The 25,031-nt window shown below is 42.3% G+C and overlaps 1 protein-coding gene across 3 annotated transcripts in view; it reads right to left on the reverse strand.

Moving 5' to 3' along the window:
- The window catches only part of TPD52 (tumor protein D52), a 131,051-nt gene extending 107,817 nt beyond the window's left edge, over positions 1 to 23,234 (reverse strand). For all 3 annotated transcript variants that reach the window (XM_025001717.1, XM_059893330.1, XM_025001716.1), the window contains exon 1: positions 22,667 to 23,234. In XM_025001717.1, the coding sequence (XP_024857485.1) occupies positions 22,667 to 23,219 (553 nt within the window). In that variant the 5' untranslated portion in view covers positions 23,220 to 23,234. The remainder of the gene's footprint in view (positions 1 to 22,666) is intronic.
- Positions 23,235 to 25,031: the final 1,797 nt, after the last annotated feature.

Genomic DNA, 25,031 nt, shown 5'->3' on the forward strand with positions numbered 1-25,031 from the left:
TTTACTCCAGAGCAACAGAGTTTAGTTGGTCTTACTGGTATCTCCTGTGGGGAAAATGCAGGACAACTCTAAAGGACAGCTAGCTACCAAAGGAAAAAAAAGAACAATGCAGACATTGTTTTAGAAAAGCTAAACTTTTATAAAGTCTCTCGTTGTACTGCTTTGTTGATTCTTCAGCATCACTCTGCAGTTGTCAAGGCCACGCACTACGCCACTGTCATCCTCGCATCTACTGGGACTGTTCTGCAGGTGACAAAAAATGGAGCTTTGAAACCGAAGTAATAAATCCTAGTGCTCGCCTCTAGCCACTATGCTTCCAAGTGCTGATTATCCCCTTTCAAGGGAGTGGGACCTGGAAACACACACGCAAACAAAGACCTACACACACTGTATTTTATTTCTTAACTTGAGCATAAGTAACATCAACCTTTACTGTCAATATTTAAAAAAATAAACACACAAACGTAGTCAGGAATCCTCTTTAAAACAAGGTTTATAGGAACATGTATTTAAAGCTTAAATATTTAAACATGTAGAGGAATCTGTATATTTAAAACATAAACCTATATATTTAATTTTCAGTTGAGAGATGGCAATAAGAGGTAACCTATCAACCTCCATACTATTGCTAAAAGTCATGCTCTACCCTAGAGATACAAATAAGTGGTATTTTATAAAGATTTATTAATTTTCCAATTCTAAATTTTTTTCAAAAGTGAGAGCTTAGCTGACTTTGTATCAAAAGTGCATGGTGTCACCCTTGACACATACAACAATTTTAACAGCCAACATCTAAAACAGCCTAGATACTCTTCCTTAACTTTGCCACAAAAGATCAAGTAAAAGTTCTGCTTTCTATAACAAGTGCTCTTCAAATTTCACTGAAGAGAAAAAGCTGAATAAAAGTACACTCTCACTCCGGGGTTTTAGGAACATCAGCTCCTACAGTTTCAAGCTTTATCCTCTTGGATGTATCGAGGTCATCACAACCCACTTGTTCTTTGATACAAGCAAAACCCCATGCTGGAAGCAACTGCAGAACTACAAAAAGACAGCTGTATGCCATTCAATTTTCTGGGCCATGTTTCTCCATGGTACGGAGAAAAATAATTTCTTTTTTTAGCCTAAAAGCAAGCACAGTTCTCCTCATCTTCCATCATTCAACCAATTATCTTTCTTCCTTTAACAAGGCCAGATTTTTACTTGTATCCATGTAAGAAGCTTGGGTTCTTTACACAGAGAAGACAAAGCAAAAAATGTTGTGACACTCTCATATAATGGAAATGTCCAATTAAAAAAAATTACCACTACATCAAGAGTATTAAAGTCACAGACATAGAGAACAGGCTGGTGGTTGCCAAGGGGTAGGAGAGGTGGAAGAGAGGATTGGGAGTTTGGAATGATTAGCAGATGCAAACTATTCTATATAGAATGGAGACATCAGTACAGGGAACTATATTCAATATCCTGTAATAAACCATAATGGAAAAGAATATGAAAAAAAAGTATGTGTGTGTATATACATATATATATATATATAATGTATAACTGCATCACTTTGCTAGACAGTAGAAACTAACCCAACATTATACTTCAACCAAAGAAAAAAGCATTAAAGAAAAACATACTTTACCTCTAAAGAGAACAAACTTAAAACTAAAGAAACAGAGAATAACTGTAAGGCGTAAACCATATTACAAGATCATTTTGCAATCTGTCTATTGCAATATATCTATGTCTAAATGCGTTAGGAAGCAAGTTCATGTGAAAGCAAGACATGGAATATAATTGCCCTTAGGTCAATATTTGTCAGAGAAGGCCTAAGCATTTACTGATAAGCAGCTCTCAGTATAAACAAGAGCCTGGCATCTGTTAGTTCAACAAAGGAGCACTATAACTCTGGGAAGCTGTGCCTTCTGGGGGTGTGTGGGCTTGAAAGGCATCTTCTAGAGCAGACATTTCTGAATGTCCAGTAACAGCTGAAGAAAGGAAAAAGGTTAGCCCTGCCTCAACCTCCCCACCAGGGCCCCCTAACCTTGGGAGCAGGTCAGTCTCCAACATCTTTTTTCTCCCCTGCCCCAACTCTATCCTCATCACCTCCATCCAGAGGTATAGAGCTGATGCTGAGATGAGGGGCTGGCCACATTCTCAGGGTAATCTGGAGGAGCCAGGCCAGCCCACCGCCGTAACTGACAGGACTACGTGGGCAGAAATGAACCACCTGGGCTGCGATGGGACCCAAGACAGCTGCAGCTCCCAGAGGAGGTACCCAAAGCAGCTGTGAAAGTATCTGTCCTCCTTGACACCCACCCCCACCAAAATGTCCCTTGCACTGAATACTGGAAACTGTGCCTGGCAATCCCAGCTTTAAAGTCGATCTCTTGGGTGAAAGAAGTCAGGCACAAGCAGTTCTTAGGTTCCCTTTGAACCGAGGAAACCTGACCTCCTGAAGGCCTGCCAAAGAAAGCAGCCTGAATGTCAAGTTAAGGCTTGTGATTAAGAACCTGAGTCCTAACTCGACAGGGTGTGTGCAGGGCATGGGGAGGAGGGCGGGCAAACAAGTATTACTGAATAAAGAACATGAGGCCTGCACCTTGGTTTTCACTTTCATTAGAACGTTTTTTATTTCCCTGAGTACATCTGTCCCTTTATTAACATGTATATTCAAAGGCAGAATGATGCTTACAAACCAACAAATAAATGTGGGAGAGTACTTAAGATTACAGAGGTCACTCAGTTCTTTATAAAAGGAATGCTTTATTACAGTCTATAATTATGTAATATCTTCAAAAATAGAAATGTTTTATTGCTTTGCATTTCTACATGCTTCTCTAATAAGATTATGTTTAACTTATGCCCCCTAGAATGATAAAGAATTACTGCAAAGCATATAAAAATGCTAAACATTTTAAGTACAGCTGCTTTAATGACACAATGCCCAGGAACTGAAGGAAATTAACAATGGCCACAAAAGTGAAAGTTAAAAGTGTTAGTTGCTCAGCTGTATCCAACTCTTTGCAACCCTATGGACTGGCTGTCAGGCTCCTCTGTCCATGAAATTCTCCAGGTAAGAATACTGGAATGGGTTGCCATTCCCTTCTCCAGGGGATTTTCCTGATCTAGGGATTGAACCCAGGTCTTCTGCATTGCAGGCAGATTCTTTACAATCTGAGCCACCAAGGAAGCCCCAACAATGGCCGTGTGCTATGTGCTAAGTCACTTCTGTTGTGTCTGACTCTTTGCGATCCTATGAACCACAGCCAGGCTGGCCATAGTTGCTTCCAAAAAGAAAAAAAAGTGGGGGGCTATGGGACTGCCTGAGAGCTGCTAACTGTTCCCACTGTTCCCACTGCTCACTATTCTCATTCCCACTGGAATGAGCCTCAGTAGGAACAACAATTCCTCAAAGGGAGTCCAGGTTTCCATAGGCAGCAGCAGGAGGTGAGGACACGCCTCCCTCCCAGCTCTCTCTTGCCTCCATCTCTGTCTCTTCCCTACAATAGCCATCTCAAGACTGCATTTACAGATGCAAAATTTCTTTTTTTTTCCTGCCCTGAGTCTTCATTGCTGCTCTTAGGCTTTCAGTAGTTGCAAAGAGTGAGGCCTTTTGCAGTACACGGGCTTCTCATTGTGGTGGCTTCTCTTCTTATGGAGCATGGGATCTAGAGCGTGGGCTCAGTAGTTGTGGCCCAGGGGCTTAGTTGCTCCTTGGCATGCGGGATCTTCCCAGACCACGGATTGAACCCATGTCTCCTTCATTGGCAGGCAGATTCTTATCCACTGTGCCACCAGGGAAGTCCCAGACCCAGGGTTTTTTGCCATATGGGTATCAAAATAGTTCACGCATCCGCAGTTCCCACAACGTTTCACAGGCAAGATTCCTTACACTGGAGACTTGATATTATTAAATAAATAAGCTCCACTGAGGCAAATCTATGTCTGCAACAAATTAATTTAAAATGAGATCTCTCTACCTGATCCCAGGTGCCTCAGTGGTAAAGAATCCTCCTGCCAATGCTGGAGAATCCGAGATGTGGGTTCAATCCCTGGTTCGGGAAGACGCCCTGAAGGAGGGCACAGCAACCCACTCCAGTGTTCTTGCCTGGAGAATCCCATGGACAGAGGAGCCTGGCAGGCTGCAGTCCACAGGGTCTCAAAGAGTCAGACAAGACAGAAGCGACTGAGAACGCACCTATTGAGAGTTGGTAAATATTGCATAGAAACTACATGATCCTAGGGGGGCTCTCTAAGCCCCCTACATATCAAACCCTCTCACCAGGAAAACAGAAGAGGAAGAGAACATCTACAGAGAGCTGAGGCGAGGGTAGGAAGAGGCATTCACCACCCACCACTGCTTGGCTGGAGCCAAGACCGCACCAAATTAATGTTTTAGCATCATTGCCACATAAATGGTCTTTCTATGCACATAGTACTAGTCAAAAAGAATTAAGAATTTCAAATTCTTCCAAAACTGGAAGACTAAAACCATCCCCAGCTTGTCCTCTGTACCCTTTCATTCACCTTTTGCAAACTCGAAAGAAAGGATAGCAGAAGTGCCACTCTTTTGTGCAGGATGCACCTGCGGAGGACACAACAACATTTGAAACAAATGTTCAGTGTGGAAACTATGGGTGCAACGTACTGCTGTTAACGGCAACATGAACACACATGAAAAATTCCCCCAAATGGCATTTCACTGTCAAAAGCAAGAGGGTGGCTGGGCAGACAGGCAAGTTGGTCAGGAGAAGCAGGAGAGTCAGAGAGCACAGGGGTTCCTGAAGCTCTCACCCAGTAACAGCACCCAGAACCCGAGTGGAAGGGGCCACCCACCCAGAGGCCCCTCCCTTAGCTCAGGGAGCTGGAGCTCCTGCTGGTGGCCAACGTGTCATATCTAGTCCAAGGTGGAAGTGACAATATGACAAAGGTCCATATCCTGGCACGGCAACAGACTAGAACTGCAACTAACTAACCACTTCCTTTAATTCCTTTCTTTTTTTAATTTATTGAAGTATATTTGATTTACAATGTGTTAATTTCTGCTGCATAGCAAAGTGACTCAGTTATACATATACATATATACATTCTTTTTCATATTCTTTGCCATTATGGTTTATCACAGGATACTGAATATAATTACCTGCTATACAGTAGGACCTTCAGTTCAGTTCAGTTCAGTCGCTTAGTCGTGTCTGACTCTTTGTGACACCATGGACTATAGCACGCCAGGCTTCCCTGTCCATCACCAACTCCTGAGCTTGCTCAAACTCATGTCCATCGAGTCAGTGATGCCATCCAACCATCTTATCCTCTGTTCTCCCCTTCTCCTCCTGCCTTCAATCTTTCCTAGCATCAGGGGCTTTTACAGTGAGTCAGTTCTTTGCATCAGGTGGCCAAAGTAGTGGAGCTTCAGCTTCAGCATCAGTCTTTCCAATGAATATTCAGGACTGATTTCCTTTAGGATGGACTGGTTTGATCTTCTTGCAGTCCAAGGGACTCTCAAGAGTCTTCTCCAACACCACAGTTCAAAAGCATCAATTCTTTGGCACTCAGTTTTCTTTATGGTTCAACTCTCACATCCATACATGACCACTGGAAAAACCATAGCTTTGACTAGACGGACCTTTGTTGGCAAAGTAATGTCTCTGCTTTTTAATATGCTCTCTAGGTTGGTCATAGCTTTTCTTCCAAGGAGCAAGAGTCTTTTAATTTCATGGCTGCAGTCACCATTTTCAGTGATTTGGGAGTCCAAGAAAATAAAGTCAGCCACTGTTTCCGTTGTTTCCCCATCTATTTGCCATGAAGTGATGGGACCAGCTGCCATGATCTTAGTTTTTTGAATGTTGAGTTTAAAGCCAACTTTTTCATTCTCTTTCACTTTCAAGAGACTCTTTAGTTCCTCTTTGCTTTCTGCCATAAGGGTGGTATCATCTGCATATCTGATGTTGTTGATATTTCTCCTGGCAATCTTGATTCCAGCTTGTGCTTCATCCAGCCCAGCATTTGTCATGATGTACTCTGCATATAAGTTAAATAAACAGGGTGCCAATATACACAGCCTTGACATACTCCTTTCCCAATTTGGAACCAGTCCATTTTCCATGACCGGTGCTAACTGTTCCTTCTTGACCTGCACACAGATTTCTCAGGAGGAAGGTAAGGTGGTCTGGTATTCCCATCTCTTGAAGAATTTCCCACAGTTTGTTATGATCCACACAGTCAAAGGCTTTACTGTAGTCAATGAAGCAGATGTTTTTTTGGAATTCTGTTGAGTTTTCTACGATCCAAGGGACCTTAGTTTTTATCTATTTTATATACAGTAGTGTGTGTCTGCTAATCCCAAATTCATAATTTATCCCTCCCCCATGCCCTTACCCTGTGGTAACCATGAGTTTGTTCTCTATGTCTGTGACTCTGTTTCTGTTTCATAAATAAGCTCATCTGTGCCATATTCTGGATTCCACATATAAGTGATATCACATGATATTTGTCTTTCTCTGACTCACTTCACTTAGATGATCATCTCCAGGTCCATCCGTGCTGCTTCCAATGGCAATATTTCATTCTTTTTATGGCTGAGTAATTATGTACATATACTACATCTTCTTTATCCATTCCTCTGTCCACGGACATTTAGATTGCTTCCACTTCTTGGCTATTGTAAATAGTGCTGCTATGAACATTGGGGTGCTATTAAGTTTTAAGAATTATGTAGCCTTTGAGTGTTCCTAACTTTGCTGAGACTCCACACAGAGAAACACAAATAGGTCAACTACTAAAGTATGATTTCTGAAAATTCCCAATTAATAATTTGAAATAATTTTTTCTACGCTTTGAGTCACTATACACACACCAATGGGGGCAGAGGGGATCTAAATTAGCTACACAATAGCAATGACATTAATAATAAATAAACAAACTAGGAAATCTGTTTTCAGGGCCTTTTTTTAACCCCTACATAAAAAAAATTAATTCTAGTAAGAAACATAAAACATCTCAAATAAACCCACGACATCCCTTAAGTAAAAGCGAAACAAAAAGAAAAAGAGCAACAAAACCTCTGGGTTGCACAGTATGTCCCACACGGAGAAAGACAGAGAAGAAAAAGGAGAAAATGGAAATTAGGTAGAATAAAAAGACACCAAAAGGGAAGGAGAACGGAAAGGCAAAGAGGAACGACAGAAAACTCAGAGAAACAACTACGCATGCGCACACCCAAACTGAGGGGAACAGACCGACCGATGCGGGATTTGAGGTTTGCGCAGCACTGGATTGTAGAAAATAATCAAAGTGACCTACTACACTTTGTTTTCTGTTTGTTTTTTTTATATAGAATGAAAGATTCTTTAAATTCTAGAGTGCTTCACAGTTTTCAAAAGTTTCACACATGATTTCTATAATCCCACATTAACCTTTCTCCCTTACCCCTACATTGCCCTTCTCTGCTCCCTCTCCCCAGTGCTAAACACTAGTCTGTTCTCTGTATCTGTGAGTCTGCTTTGTTTTTGTTTTACTTACTAGTTTGTTGCAATTTTTAGATTTCACATATAAGTGATTATCATACAGCATTTATCTTTCTCTGACTTATTTCCGTTAGCATAATGCCTTCCAGGCATCCGTCTGTACTGCTACAAATGGCAAAATTTCATTCTTTTTATGACTGAGTAGTATTCCGTTGTATATATACCCCACATCTTCTTTATCCATTATCTGTCAATGGACACTTTGGTCGCTTCCCTACCTTACCAACTGTAAACACTGCTGCTGTGAACACTGGAAACCTAGTACCTTGCCTTGTAAACAATGTTGCTACGAACAGAAGGGACCCAGCACACTCTGAAAAGCTGGCTGTTTCATCATAGGTCACTGCTTTTCAAATTTAACAGCAATGTTGCCATTGTGAAGAGAATAATCAGACTATGAAAATGGCATCAGACCTTCATGGGCAGTGACCACAGGCCCAGCCAGAGGTCACTGCAGGGCAGCAAGGTGCCCAGCCCTGGAGTCTCTAATCAGGGCTAAAAAGAGGCAGGAAGTGTGGAGAGGGACTGTAATGAAGGGAAAAATAAAAGCCAAGGGAAATCTGCCATGTTATCTTCATGTGTGTTATGTGTTCAGTCACTCAGGCATGTCCAACTCTTTGCAGCCCCAAAGATGGTAGCCCCCAGGCTCCTCTCTCCATGGGATTTTCATTTTCCAGGCAAGAATACTGAGGCAGGTTGCCATTTCTTACTCCAGGGGATCTTCCCAATGCAGGGATTGAACCCACGTCTTACGCTTCCTACATTGATGGGCAGATTCTTTACCACTGCGTCTACCTTTACTGTTAGTCAAAATCTTCACTGAATGCCTGAAGCAGCGAATAGTAAGTAGCCACCTACTGAAAAATCACCAGAGCAGCTGACTGGAAGGTCAACAGTGACCCAGCTGGCTGACTCTCCAGTGAGGGGACTGCCATTCTGGAGGGAAAATATTTCTCAAGAGACTATCTGACAAATTCAGATGTGGCATAAATCAATCCTGCAGCTGAGATCCTCCATGAAGAAAAGGGAGTGCTCACAACTTCAGATGTGCCCTGAGAAATTGCTGGTATAAAAAAAAAAAAAAAATCACAGCTTTACTATGATTTGGCTCTAATGTCAACTCGAGGCTAAATTTCTTCTGTGGTCCTCATTCCACTTGGAGAATGTATCATGCTTTCATTTCACAGATATTTAATAAGTACTCATTCCCCACAAGGTTCTTACACATTCAAGTGAATTATTGCTTACAGACTTGAGCACCTTGAAGGTCAAACTCTAGGATAGGACTATTAAAATACATTGTGCATTAAAAGCATCATAACCAAAACCAGTGACCTACACAGGACTGGTGCATCCAGTTATTCTCCCTTGCCTTGCTTTCTTCTCTCATTTTACAAATAGGCACAAAGGTCAAAACAGCATCCTCTCTGTCTGGAAGCAAAAAACAACACTCAGTGCAGGCAAGCAAATCACCAAGGTAATCCAGATTTCCCTTTAAAACACCATCTTGCTTCTCAAAAGGGCAGTCTCCATTTGTATTTTAAAAAAACCAAAACACACACACATTTGACCCTTCTCAAAGGCCCAAATCCATAGCATCTGCCCTGTTCCTTCTCCTCAACTCCCTCCCGATCTTGGAGTTTGAATCTCTCAGCATTATCCATAATTGGGCCTCATCAGCAAAGCCATTATCTACTGTTTCCCTTCAATCTACCTGGCCTCTCCAGAGCCTGTGAAAGTTACACTCCCTATCCTGCACCTTCCTCTCCCAGCCCTGAAATCTTCAAATTCCATGTTCTGTTCTACTTTTGTTCCTGGGCTGTCTCAGCAACTTAATAGCTTCAAATATTACATGTGCTAATATGGAAGTAACATGCTAATAATTAACAGCTACAAATGATCACATGCTCTCCTGCCCAGCTCCTTCTCTTAGAGATCCATAGTTCACCCCTAACCCAGCCACACCGACATCCCACAAGGACCTGGTGGTGGTTTTAAAACATGTGCACACATCTATTGTATGCACCCTCTTCCCACCAAAAGTGGTGTCTAACTCTCCCTCCTTGAATCTGGGCTGACCCTTGTGACACATTCCTAACAGAACAAGGAGGAAGCGACTCCACATGACTTTGAGGCTAGGTCATACAAAGCCACATAGCCCCTGCTAGCCTCTCTCTTAGGACTGATGGGTTGGGAGCACTGGGGTAATGTAAGAAGCCTGCTATGGGGCATCCTGAGGGGGCCTGCTGCTGCATCAACAGCATGGTCTCCAGCTAAAAACAGGCAAGCAAATCACCATCCTCAAACAGGTCATGCTGTTTCCACCAGAGACCATGGGGATTGAACCAGGTGGGTGAGGAAGCCTTCAGATGAGCCGTGCCTCATGCTACAAGCCTCCCAGCTGGGCTGAGTGGAGGAGAGACAAGGTGTCCCCACCAAGCCCTGCCCACGTACAGGTCTGTAACCATCAAAAAAAAAAAAAAAAATGCTATTGTTTTAAACCACTAGGTGTGGGGATGGTCTGTTATACAACTTTAGACAAATGGAACAGACCTCAGATGTAACACACAACCCAAATGAAATTCCCTCTCTCTCCCTTGCCTCTGGTCCCTTTCCAAGTCCATGCGGTCTGAAAAGCCCCAAGGCTTTTCTTTATTCTCTGCTCTTCTTTATTCTCAGATCCTCGCCCTTCACATCTGACCCTTTCTACCCAAAGATCCCTCAGGAATCCAGCACCCCCCACCGCTGGCATGAAACACAGTGACACCCCCTGCTTGGTTAGCTAGTCCCTTCTACATAGCTGCCAAAACGTTACTCTAAAACCAAACTCCCACCTGCCACCACCAGCCTCTTGCTCTACAGCACAGTCCTGAATCTTGATGACAGCTCACACACCCCTAGTGACCACCGTGAACTCCAGTCACAGGGAATTTCTGGGCATCTTTTTGCCTTTCATGCCTCTGCACCTTTGCACATACTGAAGCTTCTTCCCAAATCCTCTTCCGCACCCTTCCTTCTCTTACCTCTTACCAGGATTCCTACTTTGCCTTCAAGTTCAAAGGTTACTTGAGGTTAGACTCCGGTCCTGACGACCAGCCAGAGTTCCTCATTTCCTTTTCAGTCAGTCAGCCAGTCCTTACAACCTCCACTTCACACAGTGGCCGAATTCTCTGTATGTTTCTCCAGCCTGGCCTGTGAGGGCAGGCATCATATCATGTGTGCATGCATACTCAGTCACTTCAGTCGTGTCTGACTCTCTGTGACCCTAAGGACTGCAGCCTGCCAGGCTCCTCTGGCCATGGGATTCCCCAGGCAAGAATACTGGAGTGGGTTGCCATGCCCTCCTCCACGGGATCTCCCCAACCCAGGGACTGAACCCACATCTCCTGTGTCTTCTGCACTGCAGGTGTACTCTTGACTGCTGAGCCACCAGGCAAGCCTGCCTCATATCATAATTGTCTCCAAATAAATGAAATGTTTAATTTGAATTGGAAATCAGCAAATTAGCATTCTACAGAAATACAAACACTTCGTTTGAGAATTAGTATCTATTGAGCCCCCATGCCAGTCACAGATTTTTACTTAAATTTCACAAATAGTTGAGGTATAATCAGCCTCAAAGAGGTTGAGTGACTTATCCAGTGTCTCATGACCAGAAAACGATGAAAACCAATTTTCAACCCAGACATACCTTCGGCTCTAGCATTCTTTACCCTGAATATTTTCAACCGGTTCTGGTGCCTGAGGACAGACCACATTCTGGGGTGGATACCAGTCTGAGTGCTCCCTCCCCCGTGGTAGCTACCACAGAATGGCATCATTTTGAACAACACCTTTCATTATACTTTTAGGTAGCATAAGGACAGGAACACTATGGCCAAATAATTCGGATTGAAAACCCAGCTCTGTCTGTGTCAAGCTTTGTGCCCCTGGAAAAGTTATTACTCCATTTTCTCACATCTTGTTTCTTCATTTGTAAAACAAGGATGTGGCTCACAGATTTGCTCTAAACATTTTCAAAATGAAACATGAAAAACATTTAGAACAGAATCTGGTATACGGAAAACCCTGAGCAGATGTTGTTGCTGGTATTAGTGGTAGTAGTGGTATTACTAAAAGTTGCCCAGTAAAACCCCAGCTAGAAAACTTAGGTTATTATAATGCAGAGCTTGAAGTGGTGTCCCTTCAGATTCCAATTCTGTTTTAATTTGTTGGAAGGAAAATATTTCTAAAAAGTGTGAAGTGTTCCCAGCCCTTTAAACTGATTTGCAAATGTAGCTGAAACTGTTCTTGGCCACCAGTTACCCTTTGAGAAACAACAGGTGTGGGACAAAGGTTTTGTAACAATCTCCACATCTAGCAGAGAATGGGGAAGTCGTGATCTCTCAGCTTCTGTTTCCTCATATATAAAACAAAAATGATATCAATCCTATTACCTTGCATTAGGAAAGACTGAATTGAAATAATACGAAGAAAAATTAGAAGGAGTTGTGCAAAAAGCAGGTAGAATCATCATCCCCACTGCTAATAAACTGATATACCAAAAGTGATATACTCAGTATATACCAAAATGGAAAGTTGGTCATCAATTTGCTAAAATGCTCCAGCCAGCAGAAATGTTTGCATTTTCCCTCTTTATATAATTTTCATTCTGTTAACTAGTAGCAAACCCTTTCCGCCACTGTCAACATCTCCACTGCCCTTCTCAATTTAACTGAAAGAAAACTAAAATGTATCAACACCATCTGTGCCTCTTAAATTCAGGATACATTAGAAGCAAATAACTACTTTTGATGAAATAGCATAGAAAACATTTAAGAAAGTTACTTAGTGAGCACTACATCCAACTTCCTTTGGAGAATAAACATTTAATCAGCACTGTCTCCTCCTCTACTTGTAAATGTATACATAAATACTCTTATGTGTACACTGGAGAAGTAAAGTACCAATTTGGCTTCTATTTACAGATCAGACTTTCAGTGATTATGTATAAAACTAAAAGCACATTTGGAACAGGTATTCTTGTCTCCCTGCCAAACTATTATCTTTCCCTGTTAACTGTTTCTATCTAATCCCATGTGACTCTATATACGCTAGAAATCTTTCTAATGAATATTTGTACAATAGGATAAACATTTATGGAGTACCAACCATGTACACACTTGAATGAGAGTCTGGAATACAAACAGAACAGTCTCCTACTGACACTTCATTTCTAACCAAGTACAAATCTTAATGGGTTGGATAAACTGCTATCTTTATTCCTACAGCCCTATTCATTACACCATAAGCTCCTTTACCACACCACAATGCCTCCAAAAAGCTCAGAATACAAGGGGTGAAGTTTAATCCTATTAAGTAAATTCTCAATCCAAAACTTTATATGGTGATGTTTTATATCATTTTTAAGCTGACATTTACATTTGCATAGCTGTAACATGAAGTACAGTCACCATGCCTATAAGCCAAAGCATGGAAACTAATAGTCCTACCTAGAACCACTACTTTCAGTATTGATTACAAAAGCATCTAAAGAGAAGACATAAACACAGAGAAAAAAGTATTGAAGGCAACTGAGAGCCATGACAGTTACTCTAAAAACTGTCACCAAGAAAACATCTGCTCTTCATAATGTCTTCTGTTAGAAAAATAACATGAAACATAACCAAAACCAAAATAGAAAAAATAAATATTTTCCTCAAAACACAAAGGTTTACTATGAACAGGGGAGAAGGGTGGCAGCAGAAGAAAGCAAAGACACAATTTTAAAGTAAAAGAGAGGACTTCCCTGGTGGCTCAATGGTAAAGAATCCGCCTGCCAATGCAGGGGACATGGGTTTGATTCCTGGTCTGGGAAGAGCCCATGCGCTTTGGGGCAGCTGAACCCGTGCCCTCAAGCCTGTAGGCCACAACAACTGAGCCTGTGCACACAATTGCTGAAGACCGCGCACCCAGAACCCAGGCTCCACAACAAGAGAAGCCTCTGCAATGAGAAGCCTGCACACCACAGAGAGTGGCCCCTGCTCGCCACACCTAGAGAAAGCCCACACGCAGCAACGAAGACCCAGTGCAGCCAAAAAATAAGTCAATTTAAATTTTTTAATTTAATAAAATAAAAAGATATTAAAACAATGAAGGAACAACCAATGTCAAAAGGGGAACACAATGGCTAATATCATCTACAGACTCTTAGAAGGTGGAAAACATTTAAATGAAAAGAGATGGCATTTTTTTTTACCTATAAGCTTTCTAATTCTTTTTTTTCCCCAAAGCAATGACATCTGTGCAGAAAAAGAAACAACCAAGAGTGACAAAGGCATTTACAGAATGGGAGGAAAATATGTGTAAACCACATATCTCATAAGGCCTAAGTATCCAGAATACATTAATAATTCATAATCCAATCATAGACTTTTCTCCAAAGAAGACACAAAGATGACCGAGAAGCACTCAACATCACTCATCATCAGGAAAATGCAAATCACAACCACAATGAGATATTATATTATCTCAGCTCAATTAGGAAGGCCCCTATCAAAAATGAAAAGTGTAGCTAAAGATATGGAAAAATTAGAACCACAGAGGCTCCCTCTCTGCAGGTGTTTGGTCCCTACAATGTTCTCTCTAAAATAACTTGGTGAGAATGTAAAATGGTATGGCCACAATGGAAAACAGGAGAGAAATTCACAAACCAAACAAAACAAAACACCTAAGAACAGAACTACCATCAGATCAGATCAGATCAGTCGCTCAGTCGTGTCCGACTCTTTGCGACCCCGTGAATCGCAGCACACCAGGCCTCCCTGTTCATCACCAATTCCCGGAGTTCACTCAGACTCACGTCCATCGAGTCAGTGATGCCATCCAGCCATCTCATCCTCTGGCGTCCCCTTCTCCTCTTGCCCCCAATCCCTCCCAGCATCAGAGTCTTTCCAATGAGTCAATTCTTCGCATGAGGTGGCCAAAGTACTGGAGTTTCAGCTTCAGCATCATTCCTTCCAAAGAAATCCCAGGGCTGATCTCCTTCAGAATGGACTGGTTGGATCTTGCAGTCCAAGGGACTGTCAAGAGTTTTCTCCAACACCACAGTTCAAAAGCATCAATTCTTCGGCGCTCAGCTTTCTTTATAGTCCAACTCTCACGTCCATACATGACCACTGCAAAAACCATAGCCTTGACTAGATGGACCTTTGTTGGCAAAGTTATGTCTCTGCTTTTCAATATGCTATCTAGGTTGGTCATAACTTTCCTTCCAAGGAGTAAGCGTCTTTTAATTTCATGGCTGCAGTCACCATCTGCAGTGATTTTGGAGCCCCCAAAAATAAAGTCTGACACTGTTTCCCCATCTATTTCCCATGAAGTGGTGGGACCGGATGCCATGATCTTCGTTTTCTGAATGTTGAGCTTTAAGCCAACTTTCTCATTCTCCACTTTCACTTTCATCAAGAGGCTTTTGAGTTCCTCTTCACTTTCTGCCATAAGGGTGGTGTCATCTGCATATCTGAGGTTATTGATATTTCTCCCAGCAATCTTGATTCCAGCTTGTGTTTCTTCCATAGGAACCAGCAATTTTATTTCTGGGTATTGAGGATTTCAGAACAAGTCCCCCTCAAACTACCACTTTGGAATTGTGACTATTTTGAGCTGACGGCAATCAAAATCCAGCAGACTGAGGAAAACCTTTTATTTCTCCCTTACCTGTCTAAAAGAATTTAGATAGAGTATCTGGTCCAGGAAGGGAACTATCACAAGAGATTACTACAAATAGTCCAGGTGAGGTGGGGTGAACTGCAGGCAGCTGGACTGGGGCTAGAGATCAAAGTCCTCTCTGGGCCCCATCGTCCTGCAGGGAATGGAAAACACTTTACCAAACCTTCTCTCCATCTTCCTGTGAATTGTCTTTCTCACCTTTCAAGACCCAGAACCCTATCCCTTTTCTCCATAGCTCAGAGCGTCATGTAAGTCTCAACTGGCTAAATGCCTGAGGGTCTCATATTCTTGTAGGACCCCCGAACATATGCAACTAAATTTGGTTTTCTCCTGTTAGTCTCCCCTATGTTAATTTAATTATTAGACAAGCCAAAGAACTAAGAAGGGTAGGGAAAATAAACATTCCTTTCCTACAGTATATACCCAAGAGTGGAAAACAGGACATAAAAGAGAATTTGCACACCCATGATCACAACAGCCAAGAGGAGGGAGCAACCTAAATGTCCAGTGAAGGATGGACAAAGAAAATAAAAGATGATAAAGAAAATGTGGCATACATACACACTAGAATGTTATATAGCCTTAAAAAAGACAGAAATCCTACAATATGCAATGACATGGATGAACCTTAAAGACATTATGCCAGGTGAAATAAGTCATAAAAAGACAAATACTGCATGATTCCACTTTAATGATCTATCTAAAGTAATCAAAGTCACTGAAGCAGTAAAGAGAATAGTGGATACCAGGGGCTGTAGAGAAAAAAAAATGTGTGTTGCTCAGTGGGTCCAGGGTTTCAGTCATCAAAATGAAAAGGTTCTAGAGATGTGTTACACAATAAAGTACATAGAGTTAACAATACTATCCAATACACTTAAATACAGTTGTGATAATACATTTCTTGTCATGCATTTTTACTACAATAAAAAAGCAGTAATAATTATGTTTCCCAGAAAGCAATTTGGCCAAAGGCATGAAAAACCTAAGCATATTCACATCCTTTGTCCTGTCTCAAGAAATTTATCTTAAAACACTTTCTCTTTAAAGTATTATAATAGCTAAAATAAAAAGCAATCTATATTCCCACAAAAAAAAAAAAAGTTAAACATCAAATGCTGAAAGAGTACAGTCGTCAAAAAATACAGTTTGAAGATACTTTTTTCAATGGTACATTAAAATTCTTATTATCTAGTAGTATCCAAAATGCAATATAAAATTGTATATATAGTATGTACAATACAACTATGATGAACATATACTGGGATATTCAATAAAGAAAAAAGCAAGGTAACAGGTCTAATAAAAAAAAAGAGAGAGAGAGAAAGGGAAATGAGGAGGATAGAGAACAGGAGAAGGGAAGAAAGCTATATCAACTACATTTCTGTTGGATTTGCATCCAGACCAAGTTGATTCTAATGTTCATTTGGAAATAAAATCTGGCAGAAACAGCTAGAAAAACATCTAGTAATAAAAAGAAAAATAGAGTGATCAGGAGAGACTAGTCCTTCCAGACATTTTAACATGTTATGAAACCACAATAATTTAAACAGTTTAGTTGCTAGGACAGAACAGGGGGAAAGAAAAGAATACAGAAATTTAGCACTGACAGCAGCAGTGTTTCAAAGATCCATTCGTGAGTGAATGGTGCTGGACAACTGAGGAGCCAATTGAGTTGGGAAGGAGGTTAAGATTCATAACTCACATTTTTTAATCAAAATAAACTCCAGATGGATGAAAGATTTAAAGGTAAAAAATAAAAACATAAATTCAAAGTGAGGATAGCATCTCTATGAACGATTCAAAAGCCTGAAGCTATTAAATGAAAACTGCCATCAACTAATATTTCTGCTCAGAAAAAAAATCACCAGAAAGTCAAAAAAGAAACAACAAACTAGGAAAAAATATAATAGCAATTCATGTCATGAAGAAATCAAGAAGAAAAGGATAAAACAATAGAAAAAACTGGCAAGGTATATGATCAGACATGTCCCAGAAAATGAATATAGATAGATCTCAAACATATCAAAAGAAGTATAATGGCCTTCATATTAAGAAAAATATATAATAAACACAGCCTGCGAAACATCTTCCCCCCCACAAGAGAAGCAAAGATGAAAAATGTGACAACACCCTGGCCACATGATAGAGAGAAGCAGATGCTCACACATAGCTGGTGGATTATAACTGGCACCACTTCTATGGAGCAGAATCTAGCACCATCAAAATTGAACAGTCACATTCTTCTAAGAATTCTTCCTACAGATACACCAGCACATTTATCAAACAATTTGCATACATATTTATTTGCTGCAGCTTTGTTTTAATAGCAAAATATTAGGGGAAACCTAAATGTCCCTCAATAGGGAACAAGTATCATCTGTTATGGTACATAACATGGTACATCTAAAAATAGACATCTACAAATAGCCCTGAAAAATGAAACAACTCTATATAACATTGTGTTGAATGATCTCTAAAATATATACTGTAAGTATATACAGTATATATAGACATATAGAAGATAGGTGTGAAATAATTTGTGCACTACAGCTTATACAACACACACACTAATACTGTACATATTTAAATATAAGTGTGTATACCTACATAAGTAGAATCTCTCTGGGTGGATGGAGAAGAAACTGTTAATAATGGTGACATCACTACCCAAGAGAAATAGCCAAGGAGACAGGAATGGAAGGGAGATTTAACATTTTGCAACCTTTTAATCATTCTGAACTCCATCATGTGCATTAATTACCTGGTCACACTAGTCAAAATGATGCTGCAGAAGGGTATTTTAAAATACTGAGTTTTAAAGAAGAGGCAAGATACAAGATGACATATTCAATAAGAGATTATTTTGTGATTTGTTTAAAAGGACAGCTATATGGATGGATACAAACCAACATGCTAACAGTGATTTTCCAGAATAGGATTATAGGTGGTTTTATGTTCTTTCTCTCATGTGTATTTTCTGATTTTTCTAAAATGAACAATTCCAAAAAAATAAATAAAATAAAATAAAATGAACAATTCCTCTCAGCTACCAAGAAGTGTTTTTAATTCAAACATTTTTTAACTTGCATTAGACATTAAATCCCTTGATCCCTTGGACATTTATTCTAATGAAAATACACTGCTAAGATTATGGTTTCTGGTACCCACCCAGTTTAAATAAAATCTGGGAGAGTCTCAGAAGAGAGATTTTAAAACAGTCAACAATTAAACAGAAATAATTAAACCTACAAGGAAAATAAAATAACGTGAGCCTCCAATACAAGGACCAGGAGGAGCACAGAAGGTCAGGGGACTTGGGTGTTCTCTTCAGTTGGGAACCTTGAGTGTATTTGCTTTTATTGTGTACATAGATTATTCTGTTTTGAGATCTCACTGATGGATCACAACCCCTCCTACCACTTAGCTCTCCCCTAGGGACCAAGCAGACTGCTGCATAGAAACAGATGCAGGAAGTGAATGCAAGTTAACAAAGACATTATCACCATATGGAAAGCAAGACTTGACCAAAGAAACCATGATGCTGAGTGACTCACACCCAGAGATCTGTGAGCAGACCCTCAAAGCTGTTACCTATTCATTTCTACATTTGTTTTATCTGTAAATCAACAACACCTCACCATTTTGTTATTCTGAAGGCATAATTACCAGGCTGAAATTATAGTGACCTATTATCGTGTCACTGTTTCATTGCAGGCTTCCCCTTTCCCCAGTTGCTTCGACCATAGCAGCCTTCCCCTACCCCCTTAAGATAAAAAGCTGTGGTGGTGTTTTAACTCAAACACAGATAAAATGCTTAGTGGCTAGGTGACTGTCAATATAATGGTGCTAAACTACAAGTTATTACTAATATAAGAGAGTGTGTGCCTGTGCACGTGTATGTGCACACGTGCTTAATTATGTCTGACTCTTTGCAACCCCATGGACTGTAGCCCTCCAGGCTCCTCTGTCCATGGAATTTTCCAGGTAAGAATATGGAGTGGGTTGCCATTTGCTCCTCCAGGGGATGTTCCCAACCCAGGGACCCAACCCACGTCTAGTGTCTCCCGCATTGGCAGGCAGATTATTTACCACTGTGCCACCTGGGAAGCCAATATAAGAGAGTACTCGAGCACGATTATCTATTCAGCCCCATAAAAGGCAGTCAGGAGTTTTTTTACATGCTGTATTCTACAGTTAGCAGGCCGCTGCACTTTCAAGGTGGGAAATGGCACACACGTTGAGTGTGCTGAACCCATAGAAGCTCCTAAGAGGCAGTATGTTGTTTATGGTGAATTTTAAATCATCTGATGTTGACTGCTCTCAACATAAGCAGAGTACTGTATACAGAGTCTGGGTATGGGGGAGGGCACGAAAAATAGGCAAATCTCAGACTGATACTGAAAAGCATTCAGAGTACAGCGCTGAAAATAACACTGTTCATTTCAAAACATTATAGCTCTATTCAATAAAATCAGTAGCAAAGGCTAGATTTTGACAACTTCATATAAGAAGGAACAGATAAGGAGACATTTCATTCTTGAATGCAGAGACATGCATTCAAGACAAGTAGTAGGCCATTTAATTTTGTATCTAGAGGATTTTATTTTCCTGGCCACGCTGTGCAGCATGTGGGATCTTAGTTCCCCAACCAAGGCTTCCCTTCATTGGGAGCACAGAATCTTAACCACAGTACCACCAGAGAAGTCCCTAGAGTATTTTTTAAAGGGACAAACACAACAAAATCCACACATGTTAAAAAAGTAAGTTAAATCCTAAAATATTATGATTTGCTTTTAGGTACTTTGAAAAAAATCACAATTCAGCAGACAATCACAGATTTTGTATAAACCTTATTCCAGCCAACACACTTTGCTGGTGAACCTGCAAGTTAAAAATCCAGGTTCCCTTCTCCCTTTCAGCCAGGAGTCTACATGGACTTGCTCAAGACTGAATTGTCTCCTCTGCTAGCTCAGAGAGCTGACAGATAAACTTACTCTCCACACCCACTGCAGTCTTATCAGCAACTTTGTCCATCCAACCAGAGTTCTGTTTCTTTAAAACACAGAGAAAAAGAACAGGAGGAAGTGGGAAGCAAGTAACCAACTCAGAGGTTTCAGGGGCTGGAAGGAGACTGGCCCTTGGGCACTTGCCTTTCATCTGAGGCAGTCAACAAACATTTCTAAAAAACTGTGTGCTGTGGGAACATAAAGATGAAAAGACAAAAAAGAGGCAGAAGGAACCCAAAGTATAAGGAAACGCCAAGTGGTTGTTAAGACTGCCAAGCTATGTAGCCTCAGTTGACCTTGCCCAGGCAGCTAGCTCGTCTTTCATTTAGAGTCTGGCGTCCAAGTTCTCCACTTTAAGAGGATGGACTTCCCTCGCCCTCTAAGAATGACAATTAAACGCAAGAAGTAACATGACTAACAAATATCTTTACCAAAGAATAACATCCGAAAATTAGAGACAGAAAAAGACTCCTCTTATAAACCAAGGGATTTATTAAACATGTCTTAGACACATATACACAAACACACACACAAACAGTAATCCTACAATAACCATATAAAGTGTATCAGCAAATTGGAATATTACAGAACTACTACTGGCCATGATTCTTACCAGCCAAACTAGAATACAAAAATCTAATAAAATCAGTCACTCCATTCACCTAATTCAAACACTAATATTTCATCTACTTTGAGGAGTACCAAACATAGCCACATATTCTAAAAACATCATTATGTTAAATATCACAGTGTAAGACATACACATGTATGCATGCTCACATGCTGGACACCCTCACTACCCCCATGAAAATCCAGATAGAAAAATACTGACTTACGTGGTAGCCTCTAGGCCTTCTCCTAACAATAATACACCTGAGACCTGTGAGGAGCTTTCCGACTCAAACATGTAAATGTTTACCATGTACAAATCACCAGGTTACTCAACTGTGGACAAAAATGAAATATATGCTTCTAACTTCAAGAAGTTTGAAATCTAGACAATATGTGGACACGTGTATATATGTACATATATAATGTATGACATATATACTATAAACTACATATTGTATGGGGCTTCCCCATTGCTCAGCTGGTAAAGAATCTGCTTGCAGTGCTGGAGATCTAGGTTCGATTCCTGGGTGGGGAATATCCCTTGGAGAAGGAAATGGCAATTCACACCAGCATTCTTGCCTGGGAAACTGCATGGACAGATGACCCTGGCGGGCTACAGTTCATGGGGTGGCAAAGAGTTGGATACAACGGTGCACACATGTACATACTGTATCAAATGAATGTAAGATGAGATTAATTTGAGGAGTTGAGAGAAAGGAAAAGCTGGAAGGCTCCAAAAATCCTATTTTACAACTGACCAGAAGTAAACTACAAAACAGTATACATGGAATATGGTTTGACTTAAATGAAAACTCGTATGCATGAAGGCAGATACTGGAGAGTAGTAACATAAAAAAAAAATTTGTGTTAAGACTCAAAATAGTAATAATTCCTATCCCCACTTCCCCAAATTAACCTCAATACTGTTAACTTTTTTTTAGCCTTTATATGTATATATTTAAAAGCTTGCCGCGAACCTGTGTTATGGTTAGTGTGGTTACTGTGTTACTATCAGTAAAGATTTCTAGGATGTGGCAATATTTAAATCTGAAAACCTAGTTCTACTATGCCACATCGCTCTTAAATAATGTTTACTGGAAGTAATTTCCCTTGAGATACTATTTTCAGAAACAAGTGCAGCCAAAGCTAGAGTAATCAGACTAAGGTTTTGTGTTGGAGGGGTTTCACCTTTGATGGATAAAAGAGGACCCTCGCTACGGAAAAATTCCCCGCCTCCAAACAAACCTAGAGACACTGCTCCACAATTGGGGGATGTTAAATGTTCGCAACCAAAACCAACGCCACGGGCTCAAATGCCACCAAAAATCCTAACCACGTTAAGGAGAGAGCAGAAAGTCTTCACGTGTGGCTGGGAGGGCTTCACGCGCCCCTCGTGCGGGGCCAAACGACCCACCGTCCCCAGTCCCTCAGTTTCCACCGGTCCCAGACCGAGGTGAGCAGGGCTCCCGGGCACCGCTTTCACCAAAGCGCTTCTCGATCCGCCGCCCCGGCTCCGAACGCCTGGCGCCGGCCCTCCGCCGCCTCCCAGAACCTTCTCTATCTTTCCCGTCCTCTCTGCTGTCTCCAACACCCGCGCACCCTCGCGCGGTCCCATCCGCCCCCTCCGGCCGCCGGTTCCCGGCAGCCCGGCCCCACCAGGACCTGGGATCCGGCTCCGGGGACGCAACTGGCGGCTCCAGCACCGCAGGCTCCGCACCTGCCCGGGTGCCAGGCCGCGCGCCGCCGCACCCCGGACCCGGGCCCCCAGCCGCGCGGCGCCGGGCCCCGCGCCCACCCCGGAAGCGCCCGCGCCCTCACCTTGCTCGCTGCGGTCCATGTCTCCCTCCCGCCGGCAGCCCGTCCCCGCTCGGCCCGCCCGCCCGCCCGCCGCGCAGCGCTCCTCCCGTCCTCCGCCCGCTGCTCCCGGGAAGTCCCCTCCCCCGGAGGCGTCGGGCGCGGTGGCGCCGCCCGCGCGAGGTGGGGAGCGCTTTCCCGGGGCGTCACCCAACCACCTGACCCCGCGGGCCGGTGCGCTCCGCCGCGTCGGCGCAGGAGGAGGACCGGCGGGCGGTGCCGGGCGGCGGGGCGGGGAGGGCCGGGTGAGCGCAGGCTGCAACCCGCCCTGTAGGAGAGGGGAAGGCGGGGACGGCCAAGACGCGGCAGCACCGTGGAGGCTGCGTGGGGACCGCGTGGAGACAGGGATGGCGTTACGTCGCACCCTCAAGTTATTTATCATCAGAAGTTTCCTCCGGGGCGTTGAAGATGCCCTTTCTCTGCCTCCCCTAACACCTGCTCTTCTATGCTTATTGAGTGGCAAACGCAGGAAGGTTATTTTCAAATGCCAGTGGCTCTTTTCCCACTCATTCTTCATGTTCTCCTGCTCCCAAAATAACACCCTAGACTGTCTACCAGAGTAGGTCCGAAACAGGCCAAGAGGTTAAAATTTCAAAGAATCTCTCGAAAAAATGATGTGGCCTTGTCTTTTTAATAGAGTGCAGGGTTTTAAGTGACAAATTCAGAAGATTTTCGTGCAATAAAATCTGACTATTTTGAGTGCAGGATTAAGGACCACACTCTGAAATGAGTTAAATGAATTAAATTAAGCAAAGGGTAGACTTATCAACAGGGATCTTTTGAAAATATCAAAAGGCTCATGTCCATTGATCAAGCGACAGTTTGAAGTTCCTGTAATAACACTCTTCGTAATTAGCATCAACATTCTGTTTAAGTGTTCTGCAGTTACTGTCTTCAATGAAGTCAGGTTGATTATTACATAGTTCTAAGGTGGTAGCCCAATTTCCAAGCCATCTGGGTCTAAGAAGGAAGGAAGCTTCCTTGTGTGCTACCTAGAGACTCTGGCTAGGCCTCTAGCCCGCATTGCCTGAAACATCACAGGAGTTTGGCTGTTGCTACTATGTTTTTAAATTAGCAATAGTTACCTGCTGCTGCTACTGCTAAGTCGCTTCAGTGTGTCCGACTGTGCGACCCCATAAAAGGCAGCCCACCAGGCTCCCCCGACCCTGGGATTCTCCAGGCAAGAACACTGGAGTGGGTTGCCATTTCCTTCTCCAATGCAGGAAGTGAAAAGTGAAAGTGAAGTCACTCAGTGGTGTCCGACCCTCAGCGACCCCATGAACTGCAGCCTTCCAGGCTTCTCCGTCCATGGGATTTTCCAGGCATGAGTGCTCAAGTGGGGTGCCATTCCAAGTGTATCTGTTTCCCACCTGCATTGACAGCCTCTTCTCCTGAACTTTATTCGGTTTATCTCAATCCAATGAGACCTCTCTTCTTTGATTCTGCCTACTCCCACTGCACTTGGCTTCTCTCTTGTAGCACCCACCACTCTCACTCATCTCCCAGGCCAGCCTGCCACAGTCATAGGTTTATGTTCCCAGCCCCTCTAGGTTATAACCCAGCAGCTTATGAGCTCCAGGAGGTCAAAGATCGTTTGGGTCATCTTTTCACTGCTTTAATTATGCCACGCAGTGAATCAATATTATAAGTTTAGCTTTCAGACCAAAATTTCAAAATAAGATAAATTGTGTCCTCAGTCATGTCTGACTCTTTGGGGCCCCAGGGACTTCGTCCATGAGTTTCCCAGTCAAGAGTACGGAAGTGGGTTGCCATTTCCTACTCCAGGGGATCTTCCCAGCCCAGGGACTGAAACCGCTTCTCTGAGTTTTCTCATTGGCAGGCAGATTCTTTACCACTAGTGCCACCTGGGAAGCCAAGATATTAATATAAATTGTATCTACTATTACTAACAATCCAGTGTTTATAACAAAGAAGTGCAATGATATATCTTTTCTTTTTAAAATATTTATTTATTGGCCGCATGGCACAGCATATGGGATCTTACTTCCCTGACCAGAGATGGAACCCTGCATTGGACCCACTGCATTGGAAGTGCAGAGTTTTAACCACTGGACCTCCAAGAAAATCACTTGTTTTTTGCTCTTAAATGACCTTTTAAATGTAACAGTGAGGAGCCTGGTAGGCTGCAGTCCATGGGGTCACTAAGAGTCGGACACGACTGAGCAACTTCCTTTCACTTTTCACTTTCATGCATTGGAGATGGAAATGGCAACCCACTCCAGTGTTCTTGCCTGGAGAATCCCAGGGACGGGAGAGCGTGGTGGGCTGCCGTCTATGGGGTCACACAGAGTCGGACACGACTGAAGTG

The sequence above is a fragment of the Bos taurus genome, chromosome 14 (assembly GCF_002263795.3).
Source record: "Bos taurus isolate L1 Dominette 01449 registration number 42190680 breed Hereford chromosome 14, ARS-UCD2.0, whole genome shotgun sequence".
NCBI classification, from domain to species: domain Eukaryota; kingdom Metazoa; phylum Chordata; class Mammalia; order Artiodactyla; family Bovidae; genus Bos; species Bos taurus.